This window comes from Plasmodium gaboni, chromosome 6 (assembly GCF_001602025.1).
Source record: "Plasmodium gaboni strain SY75 chromosome 6, whole genome shotgun sequence".
In the NCBI taxonomy this organism is placed as follows: Eukaryota; Apicomplexa; class Aconoidasida; order Haemosporida; family Plasmodiidae; genus Plasmodium; species Plasmodium gaboni.
Window position 1 is genome coordinate 306,920 of NC_031486.1, and position 15,747 is coordinate 322,666.

The following is a 15,747-nucleotide window of genomic DNA, read 5'->3' on the forward strand; positions in this document are numbered from 1 at the left end:
TTTTTTTTTTTTTTTTTTTTTTTTTTTTTTTTTTTTTTTTTTTTTTTTTTTTTTTTTTTTTTTTTTTTTTGTTCCCCATTATTAAAATAGTTTCCTTCCTATTTTCTTATTTGAATATATAATTATGTTTAATTTTTTCAATAACTTGGAGATAGCAAAAAATAAAATTATCAATCACCTTCATAAAGAACTATTTGAAGAAAAAAATAAAGATGAATCGTATTTTATTCAAGAAGAAAGAAATATGAATTGTTGTAAGCAAACGTCAGTAGATTTATGTGTATCAAGAGAAAAAAGTCCCTCAAAAGAAAATCATATAAATGAAGAGGATATAATATATGACCATAATAATAATAATAATAATAATAATAATAATATAATAGATAGTATAAAAAGAGAAGCACTTATTCAAAGCGATCCACTTGAAGAAGAAAAGAAAGACATAATAACTAACATTTTAATAAAAAAGAATAAAATAGAAAAAAATAAACAAAATGATATGATACCTTTAAATAATGATCAAAATGTATTTATGCATTTTGAATGTAATCAGAACGATGCTTCAAATGAAGAGATATATTATGATAACATGAAAATAAGGACCCAGGAAAAAATATGTAATAATACTTTTGAAGATTATAAAAATGAAGAGAATGATAAATGTGTATGTAATAATAATATATATTATGATAATAAAAAATATGACAATTTTCATTTTAATACTTCAAACTGTTATACAAATAAAAATGAATTTGCCTTATTGGAAAAAAAACAAAATTACGTTGATTCTTTATTAATATCAAAAAATAAAAAAAATTATATTAAAAAAAAAGAAAATTTAAACGATAACATATTATCATACTGTGTTATAAATAAAGATGGAGAAAATGAAATGAACGGTTCGCTTTCTGAACCCATCATAGGTGTAATAAATAATGAAGAAGAAAAAAAAGAGAAAAGTTCCCCCCAATATTATAATCAAAATGAAATAAAAAAAATTAATCAAAAAGATGTATCAGTAGAAACTGAATTTTATATGAATGATTCTCTTTTAGATAGTCTTGAAAAAGTATTAATAAAAAATGTAAGTTTAAATTTTGGAAAGGAAAAATATATCAATTTATTTGAAGATATAGTGACCTCAACAAGAGATGTAAGAAGAGGGGGTAATGAGAAAAAAGAAATGAACATAAAGGAAAAGCACCTCTACAATAATAAATATAATAATAATGATCGTTGTTCAGATGTTTGTGGGAAGGACAAAAAAAAAAAAAATGATGAAATTAAAAAAAAAAATGATGAAATAAAAAAAAATGATGAAATAAAAAAAAATGATGAAATAAAAAAAAATGATGAAATAAAAAAAAATGACGAAATAAAAAAAAATGACGAAATAAACAGTGATGTAGACAAAGTTGAAAATCACAATAAAAATGAACATATAGATATGTTAGCAAAATTACTTATGAGTGATATGAAAAGCCTTTTTACAGATACCATTTACTGCTATTCAGATATGAATAAAATAAATAATTTTAATAATATGATAGATAAATATATAGAAGAAATAAAAACATTAAAGAAAAAAGAAAAAATGTTAAACGATATAAACGAAAGACAAACATATCAATTACTACAACTAGCTGGACAAATATCACATATAAAAACTGAGCAAGATATTTCTCATGATATATTGAATGATGATATTAGATTAAGTGAAAAATATGAATATATGGAAAAAGAAATTAATAAATTAGAAAAAGAAAATCAAAATCTACAAAATCTTTTAAAAGACAAAATGACATATATGAAACAAAATTTCCAATTAAAATGTTATATTCAAAATATGCAAGAAGATATAAAAAATAAAAACTTCTTATACACAAAAATTAATGAACAAAAACATCAACTTGAAAACAAATTAATAAAATATTATGAATATATACAAATTATAAAGGAAGATCTATATGGATATAAAAAATTACTTTATGATATAAAAATAAATGAAAACAACGTAGTCAATAGATTTAAAATGTTTTTAAGAAATCATAAAAATTGTTATCATGTGAAATATTATAAACGTGGGAAGGGAAATGACGCATGGCATATGCAAGCAAAAAGAAAAAAAAAAAAAAAAAAAAAAAAAAATATGCAGAATTGGAAATTTAGTCATTTAAAGGGGGAAAATATAAAAAGTGGAAAATTATTAAAAGAGATAGATAATGATATGACACATGAAAATAATGATGATAATATGCTACATGATAATAATAATGATGATAATATGCTACATGATAATAATAATAATGATGATAATATGCTACATAATAATAATAATGATCATACTATTAATGTGATCCATGAGAAAGCATCATCAAACCATCTTGCATTATCATGTAAGACCCAAAAAAATACGACCATTAAAAACATATCAAATTATAATCTTACTAATAATTGTTTACAAGAAGAACTAATAAACAAAATTAATTATTATAAGTATCAATTAGATGAATATAAATCTATATATTTGAAAAATAAAAATAATGCTCATAGTCAATTGAGGGAAACAAAAAAATTACTTTCATATGAAATTAAAAAAAATAAAATGATTGAGAAAAAATATGAGCATCTTTCAAATAAATTTCAAGACATATATACTACATTTAATGACGAAAAACAGAAAATTATTAATAATAATAATAAAAATGATGATAATAAAAATCCTTGTGAAAAGGATGCTATGCCAACACAAGAACTTTTGAATGAAATAAATCTTCTAACGGAAGAAATCAAAAAATTTAAAGAAGACCAGATATTGTTACAACAAGATGTAAATAATAAGAGTAAAATTATATCTCATTTAATAAAAAAACACGCTCTCAGCGAGGAGCATTTTAGGTAACGCAAATAAAAAAATGAAAATATATACATAATATAAATAAATAAATAAATAAATATATATATATATATATATATATATATATATATATGTGTATGTATTTTTTTTTATAGGTTAGACAAAAGTTTCAACGTTTTTAACAACAAATTGACTTATGATGAAATGAAAAAAGTTATGGAAGAGTTTTTTTTTTTTTTTTTTTGTACAAATCTACAATTTTGTGGTATCAATTAATTTTTATGTATTAATTATAAATACATATATATATATATACATATATGTCATGTTGTGATGACATTTTCATGATATACTTTTATAGTTTATATTTTGTATTTTATATTTTACATTTTATGTTTCTTAATATACATTTGTTATTTTTTATTTTATATTTTATATTATTTATTTTGTATCATGTCACTCCTGTTTTTTTTTTTTTATTTTTTTTTTTTTTTTTTTTTTTTTTTTTTTTTTTTTTTTTTTTTTTTTTTTTTTTTTTTTTTTTTTTTTTTTTTTTTTTTTTTTTTTTTTTTTTTTTTTTGTATGCACGTTAAACACCCCACATCATGTTTAAAGATATATTTTGTATACAGTTGTCATTTAAATACTTGCTTATGATAGCTTTTCTAAGTATAGTTTTTTTGCTATTATTAGACAATCCATCGAAAATATTTCTACCTGATAATTTTCCAAGATGATATGCACAATAGCTCATAAATATTTGAAAAAAATTTCTATTAATTAATTGAGATAATGTTATTTGAATAGAATCGTTAATAACTTTATTTTGATGTTCTTTTATAAATTGATCAGAAATTTTTTTATCAAATATGGATATCATAACTTCAAGATTTCTTCTTGATGAAAATCGATCCCAATTATATGATCCGATAGAGCACCATAAATTATCTACTACTAGATTTTTTGCATGACAATGTTTTTTTTGAAAAAAATAAAAATTCATTGATCCTTTATTTTTTCTTTCTTTTTTTTTTTTTTTTTCATAATTATTATAATATTTATCAAATATGATTGGATATCTAATAAAACTTTTATGTAAATTTATATAATTTGATATTATATTATTATATTCTAATAAAGCTTTTTTTTTCATATCAATTCTTTTTAATATCTTTTTCATTATATAATAAGTAGCTGGGACATCACCAAATACATCTGAATTTCCAGAAAATAAAAATGAAATATTAACACCTTTATATAAAGCTGAAAATAAAGCTCTTCTTAAAAATCCTGGTGGTAAAAAATAACTTGTTGTTATATAAATATTATTTGTAGCTCCATTTCTAATAATATAATCAAATGTTGATTGAATAGATCTAATTTTTCTTAAAACATTAGATTCTAAAACTTGAACATAACAAGAATTTTCATCTTGATATTTTTTTTGATCTTCTATAGATTCTCTACTAATTAAACTTTTAGACATTTTTAAAGAATCAATAAATACATCAGCTAAATCTTTAACAGCTGGCCCTTTTATTTTTATATGTAAATCATAATATTCTAAACATTTCTTTTTTTTATATATATCCTTATTAACATCATCATAAGTAATACTTTTGTTAACATCATTATTAAAATTTCTAATCATGTTCTTGTCATTTCCATCTTCGTTTTCATCATTACATTTTTTTTTTTTTAATATTTCATCTGAATCATCTGTTGTATCCTCTTCGTGCTCATAAATTACTTCACTTGGAAATACATTTTCAGAAACGTTCATTGAACCACAGTAAGCAGTATTATCTACAATTAATATTTTTCTATGATCACGAAAAAATATAGGCAACATATTAAAAAATGAATTTAAAAATGTATTAAAAAATATCACATGTACACCATGTTCTTTTAATTCTTGTGCCCATTTATTTTTCATTTTTAAACTTCCTATATAATCAATTAATAAAATAACATCACATCCTCTTTTGGAAGCCTTACATAAACTATTAACTACTTCTTCTGCAAGCTTAGAATCATCAAAAATATAAGATTCTAACCAAACACGTTTTTTTCCTTTATTAATTGAATTCAATATATCACGAAAGGCTAATGTACCTTCATTATATATTTTTATTTTATTTCCTTCAGATATTTTTCCATATTTCTTAGCATTATTTCTCAAAATTATTTTCCATCTTTCTTTTATTTTCTCTCTTTCTTCTTTATTTTCTATATTTAATTCATTTACATTTTTATCAACTAAAGCATCAAAATCTATTTCATCGCTTTCTTCTTTCTTTTCTTTTTCTTCACTATCTTTTCTTCGTTTCCTTATATCGATGACTTTTTTATGTATTGCTTCTCTTACTTTATTAACAATTATCATGTATAAAAAGAATAAATCTTATGTGTTATATATAAAAAAAAAAAAAAAAAAAAAAATAATTACTCCATATTTTTAAAAAATAATAATATAAAATTGTTAATACAATTATATATATATATATATATATATATATATGAGGAATAAAAAAAGAACTAAATATATGAAATATCAAATTAAGAGCAACAAATAAATCAACTCTATATATATATATATATATATATATATTTTTACATAAACAAGTGGAATAACGGAAATATGTTCATTTTGTATATGATTATCAAAATATAATAACTCATAAAATAAAACAAAAATATATATATATATATATATATATATTTTTATAATTTCACGGTGTTTCCTTTATGGAACTGTTTTTAAAAAGAAATAAGAATATCACAATGAGATAAATAAAAAGAAATGTTTATAATATATACAATATTATATATATATATATATTATATTTATGAGAATAAAAAAGAATTATATATTTGTAAGCTCTATATTATAATTATTTTATAAATTTATAATATATATGTATATTTTATATTTATATATATATATTTTTTTTTTTTTTTTTCCTCAAAAGATGAGCAACGCGCATAAAAATTATGCTATATATATATTTATATAGTATAATATATATATTTAATAAAATAGAGAGTGCATTATATATATTATATATAAATATTTCTTAAAAATATAGATTATTTATATAAAATTAGTTAATAAAAATATATTATATTTATATATCATATTTATTATTTATATTTCAACTTGTTCTTTTAAATAAATAAATAAATATATATATATATATATATATATATATAAGTATAATATTTATAGACGCATATAATATTTACAATATGTAATGTCTAAAAAATGAGACATTTTTCTTTTTCTTTTTTAAGGAAATAAAATATAAAGTGCATATTTTAATGATACAATATTATATCGAAATGAACAAATAAACGAAAGCCTTTTACATAATAGAAACATATAACAGCATATAATTCATAAAAATATATATATATATATATATATATTTATATTTATATTTATTTTTATTTATTTGTATTTTTTTCAAAATGAAATTATTCTTTTTATTTTTCATGTTTCTAATAAAATGTACCACCTCAATTTATGATGACAATTTTATATTTACATTTAAAAACGCGAAAAAAGTAAGAACAGAAAGAAAGATATCAACATGAAAATATAAATATGTTTAAATATGTATATGTATTTTTTAAAATATAGATATTCTTTAAATATATATATATATATACATATATATGTTCCTAGAAAAAAGTATAAACAAAATAAAACATTTTAACTTGTAGATAAATACAATCAAAAGTAACGTCACAAAATACGAAGTAGAACTAAACTTAACCTTCAATGTCAAAAAAAGTGGAAAGGAATTTTTTTTAGTTTCTTTAATACCTGCTCGTAATTTATCTTTTCTCTTTATATAATTAAATTGTTATCTAGCAAACATAAAGGATATATCTATATTTTTTCTTTTCTTTTAATATATATATATATATATATTTATTTTTTTTTTTTTGATAATTTGTATGTGTGTGTATATAATTATGTAAGACAACTTACAAATATTACAATTTAAAAAAGAAGAGACCAATGAAATAAATGAAAACGTGGAAATTAAACTTAACTCGACACAAATGAAAGATAAAGGCATGAAAATTAAAATAAAAAATAAATAAATATAATAAAACAAAAAAAATATAGTATAATATGACATAAATATATATATATATATTGCCAAATGATTGTCAATTATATTATGTATATATCTACATATTATATTTAAATAGTATGTAATACCATTTTAATATTTTATTATTATTGTTTATTTTTTTTTTTTTGTTTATTTAAGACTCCTGTGATTATGTCATAACAGCTAAAATGTACTTATTAAAATTAACTAATGATGAATTAAAGAAATTTAAAATATATCATTATCCTTTTGAAAATAAAGAGAATACAAAAAATGTTCCACCTGAATATGAATACTCAGAAAAATCTTTAAGTAATTAATTAATTCATTTATTATTATTATTTTATAATATTCTTATTTTTTTTTCTTCTTATATGTATATGAATATATTTTATTTTTAAAAGAAACTTTTTTTTCCTCTATACCAACTATATATCCTTCCACTTATATTTTAAAGATCTCTGTGGATATATCAAAGGAGGGGTTAAATTCGGAGGGCATATGGTTCAACAAAATGAATAAACAAATAAATAAATAAATAAATGATGAAAAAATTATACATAAAAAGAGTATCCAAAATGTTAAAATGAACACATATATGTATATATATATATATATATATATTTATATAATGCATATATTTTTTTAGGATATTTTCTATTGCTGAAAAAAATGATTCACGCTCAGAGAAACAAAAATGTACTATATATTCTGATCAGCTAGCTGAAGTGTTCCTACAAAAATCAACTTCCAATAATCTCTTCTTGCTATATTGTAACAGTACCACAAATGCAGAAGTATACATAAAATAATACAATATAATATATATATGTATATATATATATAATTTATATATATTTCTTATATACAATTATAATATTTTTTTTCACCTTTTTTTAAGATATTAAATTTAATTCCAGATATAAGAAAAAATTTTGACGTTCAATTATTTACTACCAAAAATTTTTATGGAGCTCACGAATCTATCTACAAAGTACAAATAGACTTTGATAAAATAGACACAACATTACAAGCTGGTAATTATTTAAATGAAAACGTAAAATGTTAAAAAAAAAATAAAAAAAAAATAAAAAAAATAATAAAAATTATTATTATTATTAAAATGTTTTACAAATATATTTATATATATATATATTTTTTTTTTTTTTGAAAGATAAAATAATGATTAGTATTAAACTACCAGTAGATTTATGCTATTCCAATTCTTGTTTTAATAAAAATGCTACAAATCCATGTTTAAATATCAAGTCCAATCCTTTTGATGAATGCACATATATTTTTAGAAGTTATAAATTTCTCTTGAAATCAAAACGTAATGAGGTAATATTTCTTTTTTTATATAAATAAGGAAAAGATTTATTATTAAAAAAAAAATTTTTGAAATATAAATATATTATATATATATATATATATATATGTACATATACATATATATATTTTTTTATTTATATTATGTTATACTCAATAGTGTACATATATTATTTTATTTGTTTTTCCCTTTTAGGTTATAACTAAAAAATTTGATGTACTTATAGAAAATATCAATAACCCTATTATTGATATCGATAGGGATAAAATGTGGGTTATTAATGTTTATACTATCGATGCCATAAATTTTGTAATTAATTCAGAACATAAGGAAATATTAGAAAGGGTATCAGATGATGTGTGCTCAAAAAATTTTATAAACAAATTTATAAATAAATATTCTGATACCATTACATGGATTGCTTCACACATGGCAATTAAGTCTACGCCCCCTTTGATTTTCTTAAAAGTGGAAGTAATAAAAATAATAATGAAACAATAGAATTATTGTAATATACTATATTTTTATATTATGCAAAATATTATGTAACATACAACATATATATATATACATATATATACATATACATATATATATATATATATATATATATATATATTTTATTTTGATAGCCGATTGATAATTACGAATTAATAGAAAACCCACTTATTGTACAATTCAAATTACTCTTTTTGGAAGGACATATTTTCAAGAATTGTCTAATAGAAATGAAATCCATACATAGATTTACATCCGTTCTTACAAAAACGGAAAATAGATTTAATATATATAATCACAAATTATTGTTACCTAATTCTAGCTTCAAACCAATTATTGATGAAGAACATAAAATAGATATTGAAAAAAGTGTAATTAAAAATAATGACATTATAGAGTTTGCAATAGATATAAAAAAATATCGAAATAATGAATACTGGTATGTTATTATAAAATGCCTAAATGATCAAAATGTATATGTAAAAGAAGCACAGTCATTATTTATTTATCCTATAGAAAATAAAAAAATATATATAAGTGATTTATATTACAGAAACAAAATTGATCAAAACAAATATATGTTTTATTTAAATATATTTGTATATGATGAAAAAGAATTAGATATAAAATTATCTTTGTCATCAATTCAAGAAAATAATAATGTACAATTAAGTGAATCGTGTAATGCTTTTGTTTATACTTCTTGTTATAATCTTGTTTATCATGAATGCTCAAAAATAAAAGAACAAAAAATTATGTATCAAATTAACTCCTACAAATCAACAGATAAACATTTTACCGTTTTCTTTCCTTTAATAATTCAAAAAACTAATGAAAATTTCAACCTACAAATTGAATTAGACACCAAAAATAATCCAAGACATGTTATAAAAAAAATGAACATTAATATAGAAAATATATTATTGAAAAATTCTAATAAACCATGTATAAACCAATTAATATGGAAATTAAAAAAATATAAAAAAAAATATGAATCGCATTTATTTATTTTATTTAAAGTTGTAAACTGTCAAAACATTTATGAACCTTTTTTAGTCAGTTTTCAAAATAATGAAAATTTCTATGCCAAAACTGATCCTTTAGATAATAGTGAAAAATTTACATTTCAAAAAACATATAAACAAAAATATCCAATTGATTATGAATCTATATCACAAAAAATTTTTGAACAAAATATCATATCAATCATTACAATTGTTCTTATTGATTACAATTTTTTATATTCATTAAAAACAGATGGAAAAAATCAATTTATGCAATTCTTAAAAAAAAATGTTTTCTTTCCTTATAACAAATTTTATGTGGTATCATATTATAATAAAGATTTGTTAATCGAATTTTATAAATATATGGACGTAGCCAATGTACGTATTGATATTGTTCAGAAGTCATCAGATATACAAAATTTAATAGGAGCATTAGAAAAAACTATTTCATTTGCTGAACAAGTAAAACATAAAGAACAAAATTATATGAATAGTGAATATAGTATTTTAGTATTAACAGATATCAAAGGAATGACAAATGTAAAGGAAAATACAAATATATATATACAAAATGATGCTGATATAGATAAAATATTTTCAAGAATTTATATTATATCTTTTGAAAAAGGCGATTATTCTAACACTGATATTTTTTATGAATCAATTCAAAAAGTAGATCATATGTACATATATAATTATAAAAAAAAAAAAAAGGATAACCTATATTTCCTTTCTTTCCATAAATATGTTATTGACGAACAATTATTGTTACACTACTCAAAATCTATATTACAAGATTATATTATTTTGCACACACAAATTTACAAAACATCATGGTATTTGCTAGGAATATGTAGAAATAATATTCTAAAAAATAGTATGATCAATAGAAAATTACATATATATTATGTAGATCAACTTGTAAAAACTGTTGCATATACCATATCAAAAGAAGAAACTAATACTGTATACGATAATTCATCCATATCTTCCTTTCAAGATATGTGTAACATTTTTACTCATATGCAATTATTAGGATATAAATAGGAAAATTCATAATACATCCAAAAAAAAAAATATATACATATATATATATATATATATATGTTGTATGCATTGCTTAAATTATACACATTAAGCAATAAAACACATATGAAGGATATAAACATATAATATATCTATTTATGTATATGAAAGATTAAAAAAAAAAAAAAAAAAAATTCTGAACATGTTCAAATGTACAGCTATTTATAGAGCGAAAAAAAAAAAAAAAAAAAACCTGAACATGTGCATACATACAACTAATTATATATAAATATATACAAACATTAAAATAATAATATAAGAATTTTTTTTTTCTTCTTCTTATGTGATGTCTTATACATGTTTTTTTCAACTTGACATATATATAAATATATATATATATATTTTTTTTTTTTCCTCATGTTACATTATAATAACTTATAAGTATTAATTATATATATGTATTAACATTTATTTTGAATGAACGTTTTAATTTTATTTATAAAGAATAAATTTATAAAATGCTTTTCTTAAATATAAGACACAGAAAGGTTCATTATTTTACCCTTTAAAATAAATAAATAAATATATATATATATATATATATATGATGTAAAAATAGTATAATTACATATTGTACTCGAATTTTACCACATGTCATGATTATATTTAAAAGATATGCTGAATTTGTTTGTCTATGTAAAAGCAGAAATGAGGAATGCTTAATCTTAGCAAATGCTATTACCTATAAAGATAATATAAAAGAAGAAGATCAAATTGAAGGTATAGAAATTAAGAAATATAATAGTTGTCATTTTATTTTAGAAAGGAAAAAGATATGGATATTCAAAGATTTAATTGATAATATTAAAATTTATTATAAAGAAAATGAAAATATCGAAATAAATGGTATGTTTTGCTTTACTCTAACTAATTATGATAATTGTGAAGATTCTATTTTATGTATAATATTATCTTCTTATTTTTTATTGTTCTTTTCTATAAAAGAATTATCATTTTTACATTTTACCACATTAGAAAAAAAAAATTATAAGGAAAATAACATTTTTAATTGGTTTTTTATATGCACCAAGACAGAATATTTAACACCTGTGCTGTTCATACAAGATAAAAAAGATGAAATATATATGTACTTTTTACAGGAATATATTAAAAGTAAAGGAACAAGGGGATATAATAAGTGTTATTTATTCTTAAATGATTATTTAGTTTCTATAGAAAAAGTGCCAAATATAAAAACATATGATCATCTTGATTTGAAGGAGAAAGAAATATTTGCCTCTTCGCAGGATAAAAATGACATTTCATTTGAAGATGAGAAAAAACAAAACACACAACAAGTGGATTCTTTAAAATTAACAGATGTTAATACCAAAATGGTGGAGGGTAATACACCATTTATTTTAAAAAAAAATAAAACGTATACTTTGTATAGAAAAAAAGAATATTATAACACAAAAAGAAGTGATCAGATTATGGTAATAGAAAATAATGTAAATAAAAATTCAATATATAATAAAAAAAAATATGAAGTATTTACAAGTAATCACAAAACAAATGATCCATATTCTAATATATATAATTATTATAATAATCATCATTACAGATATAATTATTTTCATCATTTAAAGTATAAACAAAAAGGCCGAAATGACGATAAAAAGAATAATATACACATAATAAAAAAAAAAAATACATTAAATACTTGTGAAATTTTAAAAGATAATTTGGATTCTTATCCATATAATATAAATAATTCTTTTGGAGGGAAAAACGAAAAGGGTATTACATTCAAGATAAAAAAAAAGAAAAGAAAAATTATATATAATAAATGGTTAAAACAAAATAATTTGGAAAAGGTGTCACCACACCATTTTATTGTAAATAATATTATAACATATAGTTTTGATGAAAAAGAAGAAAGATGTGATAAGAAAAATGAAAAGTCCCTTTTTGATAATTTCAACAGTAGAAGGATATGTACTTATTGTATACATTTTAATAATAAAACAAGCTATTGCATATCCCTAATATTAACAACAAGAAAATGTACTTTTTATATATTTAAATTATGTTTTTCATGTTATATGCTAAAATATGGTTATTGTATTATTGATTTGTCAAAGGTTTGTCTAATAAAGTATGTTTTATTAGAAAAAGATGTTAATGAATATAACACAAAGATGATTCATATAGATAATAAAATAAGAAAAAATTATTGTAATGATATGAATTGTTGTAGAAATAGCACATTATATAACACAAATAGTTACAATGATATATACCAAGAAAATGAAAAGAAACTTTTGGAATATTATGATTTATCAAATGATAACATTAAAATTAGTAAGAACTATTTTATAGGTAAAAAGGTTGAAGATATTATATACACTTATAATATATCAAAAACAATGAACAAAAATATATTAGGTATAGGAACTAGTATGGGAGAGTTATACTTTTATATGTTATCATATAAAAAAGAAAAATTAGTATGTACCTTTTTAAATAAATGTTATTTCAAATTTTCTTTATTATCCTTTCTATGGTTAAAAAATGAAAAAAAGAATTTATTTTTATTTCAAGATAATTGTAATAAGATATATATTGGTGAATTAATAATAAATAATAGTAATATTCCTACACAAAAGGACAATAATTATGTTATAATTTATAATTTTTTTATAAAATTAACAGGAGACGACATATTATTTTATACTATTCCTAGAGAATTTTTTTGTAAAAAGAAAAAATGCTTGTGTTATATTTTTTCTTTGGATTCTTTTTTTTTAACCTTTATATGTAGGAAAAACAAATTTTATGTACTAGTATTGAATTTGTATTTATCACCTTTTTTCAGGTACTCTCTAAATAATATAAAGTTAAATATATTTATTCATAACAATAGAATTTATCAATGTGGACACAATAAAAAAATAAAAAATAAAATAAAAAATAATAATATTAATATTAATAATAATAATAATATTAATAATAATATTAATAATAATTATATTAATAATAATCATTTTGGTTATCATCAACAACAAAAAAAAAAACAACATCATTATAATAATTATTATTATTATGTTTATTTTTTATCAGATCAGAAAAATATAAAATTGATCGATGTAGTAGATGCAATAAAGAAAAAACGACATAGCCTATTGTTTTCCAACACATTTGTAGAAAAAAAAAATACATATGTATATGACAATAGAATATTATTATTACAGTTTGTTTTAATTCGTTTTTATTCGAACGCATACATGTATAATAAAAAATTTTGTGATCATGCTCTTCAATTGAGAAATGTGGAAGAATTATTACAGTTTGATTGTTTATTAATAAATATGGGAATAAAATTTGGAATTATTTATATATTTAAAAAAATATTAAGTGCCTGTTTTTTTGAGAGGAATAAAATTGTTGTATTAAAAAGAAGGGTGGGCATATATACTTATCAAAGTTCTAAACAAAATAGAAAAAAAGAAGAAAAAAAAAATTGCTTGTATTCTTCCATACTGATATTTTATGCTATATATGAAACATCTATAATAACTAAAATGAGTATCAAATTAATAAGGAAAAAAATACATCACGTTTTTGTTCATCCTCAATTGAAGGATATTTTATTTTTTTGGTCTAATGATAAAGGAGGGGTATTATACTATGTGTCTTTGAAAAAAGAGAAGGAACAAATTAAGAGTGAGAAAAATATTTTAAAGTTGAATTTTTTATTTCAGTTAGTAAAAAATAAAAAAATAAGTATACCCATTCATTTAATTGAATGGATTACAAATATAGGGATGAACAGAATTGATGAGAAAAGAAGCAACGATATGATATCTCTTATATTATTGACAACATATTACTTTCTTATATTTGTGTTTGATAATTTGAAAGGAGAAATTATTACCATTCAAAAAATTATAAAGGTTAGAACTTAAAAATATGTACATTTAAATATGTCACCTTTAAATATATATATATATATAAAAGTACATATTTTGTATGTGCGTTAAAGTGCATTCACATTATTATATTTATATATGAATACATATATAAATATATGCATATAAATATATACATATATACATATAAATATATACATATATACATATACATTTATACGTTGTTATATTTTAACATTTCTATATTTTTATACAGCTAGATTTAAGGAAGGCTTTTCTTAGTAACGGCCTCATAATTGAAAGTTTAAAAATAAAAAAAAGGAAATTACCGAGAGAATTTCCAAGGGATATAAAAAATGTAGAACATAATGAAGAAAAGGACCAAAGAACGGATGAGACAACTGAAGGTAATAATAAAGAAAACTTTAGTGATATAACTTTTGCTCTTTCAACTAATATGCATATAATACATCTATTCAGTTATAATTCTTTATATAATGACGAAAAGGTATATATAAAAACAATAAAAAGAAAAGGATTTCATAATATTTATAATAAGAAAACCAATACAGACAAGGAAAAGCATATAATTTTTAATATATCATCTAATTCATTAACATATATTATACTGCTTTCAAAAATTAATTATTATGATACTTCACCCCTATGGATAAAAGTAAAGTATCATAAGGATTTTGTGGTAAACAAAATAAATGTAAAAATAAAAATATATATAAAAGCAAATGATAAATAATTATATATTTAAAAAGAATAATATTTTATTTACATATATAATTATAAAATTATTTATCATATATATATATATATATATATAATAATGATTTGTTTTAATCAATAATAATAAAAGTGATTATTACTAAATATATTTATTAAAATAGAAAAGAAAAAAAAAAAAAAAAAAAAAAAAAAAATAATTAAATTTATTTTATATTATATATATATATTTATT

At 19.4% G+C, this 15,747-nt stretch overlaps 4 protein-coding genes across 4 annotated transcripts; 3 read left to right on the plus strand and 1 right to left on the minus strand.

The window, feature by feature from the left end:
- Nucleotides 1–124: 124 nt before the first annotated feature.
- On the plus strand, nt 125–3,133 carry PGSY75_0609300 (hypothetical protein; the record flags this gene model as incomplete). Its single annotated transcript, XM_018784675.1, has 2 exons — nt 125–2,898; nt 3,013–3,133. The coding sequence occupies 2 exons, from the start codon at nt 125–127 to the stop codon at nt 3,131–3,133; spliced, it is 2,895 nt and encodes a 964-aa protein (XP_018642729.1).
- A 313-nt stretch (nt 3,134–3,446) lies between these two features.
- PGSY75_0609400 (putative mitochondrial cardiolipin synthase) lies at nt 3,447–5,243 on the minus strand (the record flags this gene model as incomplete). Its single annotated transcript, XM_018784676.1, has 1 exon — nt 3,447–5,243. The coding sequence occupies one exon, from the start codon at nt 5,241–5,243 to the stop codon at nt 3,447–3,449; it is 1,797 nt and encodes a 598-aa protein (XP_018642730.1).
- A 1,085-nt stretch (nt 5,244–6,328) lies between these two features.
- PGSY75_0609500 (hypothetical protein) lies at nt 6,329–10,866 on the plus strand (the record flags this gene model as incomplete). Its single annotated transcript, XM_018784677.1, has 10 exons — nt 6,329–6,424; nt 6,584–6,692; nt 6,846–6,941; nt 7,144–7,296; nt 7,389–7,488; nt 7,634–7,781; nt 7,886–8,021; nt 8,159–8,325; nt 8,510–8,788; nt 8,947–10,866. 10 exons carry the CDS (start codon nt 6,329–6,331, stop codon nt 10,864–10,866), a joined length of 3,204 nt encoding a protein of 1,067 aa, XP_018642731.1.
- Nucleotides 10,867–11,501: 635 nt separating this feature from the next.
- On the plus strand, nt 11,502–15,531 carry PGSY75_0609600 (putative protein, unknown function; the record flags this gene model as incomplete). Its single annotated transcript, XM_018784678.1, has 2 exons — nt 11,502–14,801; nt 15,034–15,531. The coding sequence occupies 2 exons, from the start codon at nt 11,502–11,504 to the stop codon at nt 15,529–15,531; spliced, it is 3,798 nt and encodes a 1,265-aa protein (XP_018642732.1).
- Nucleotides 15,532–15,747: the final 216 nt, after the last annotated feature.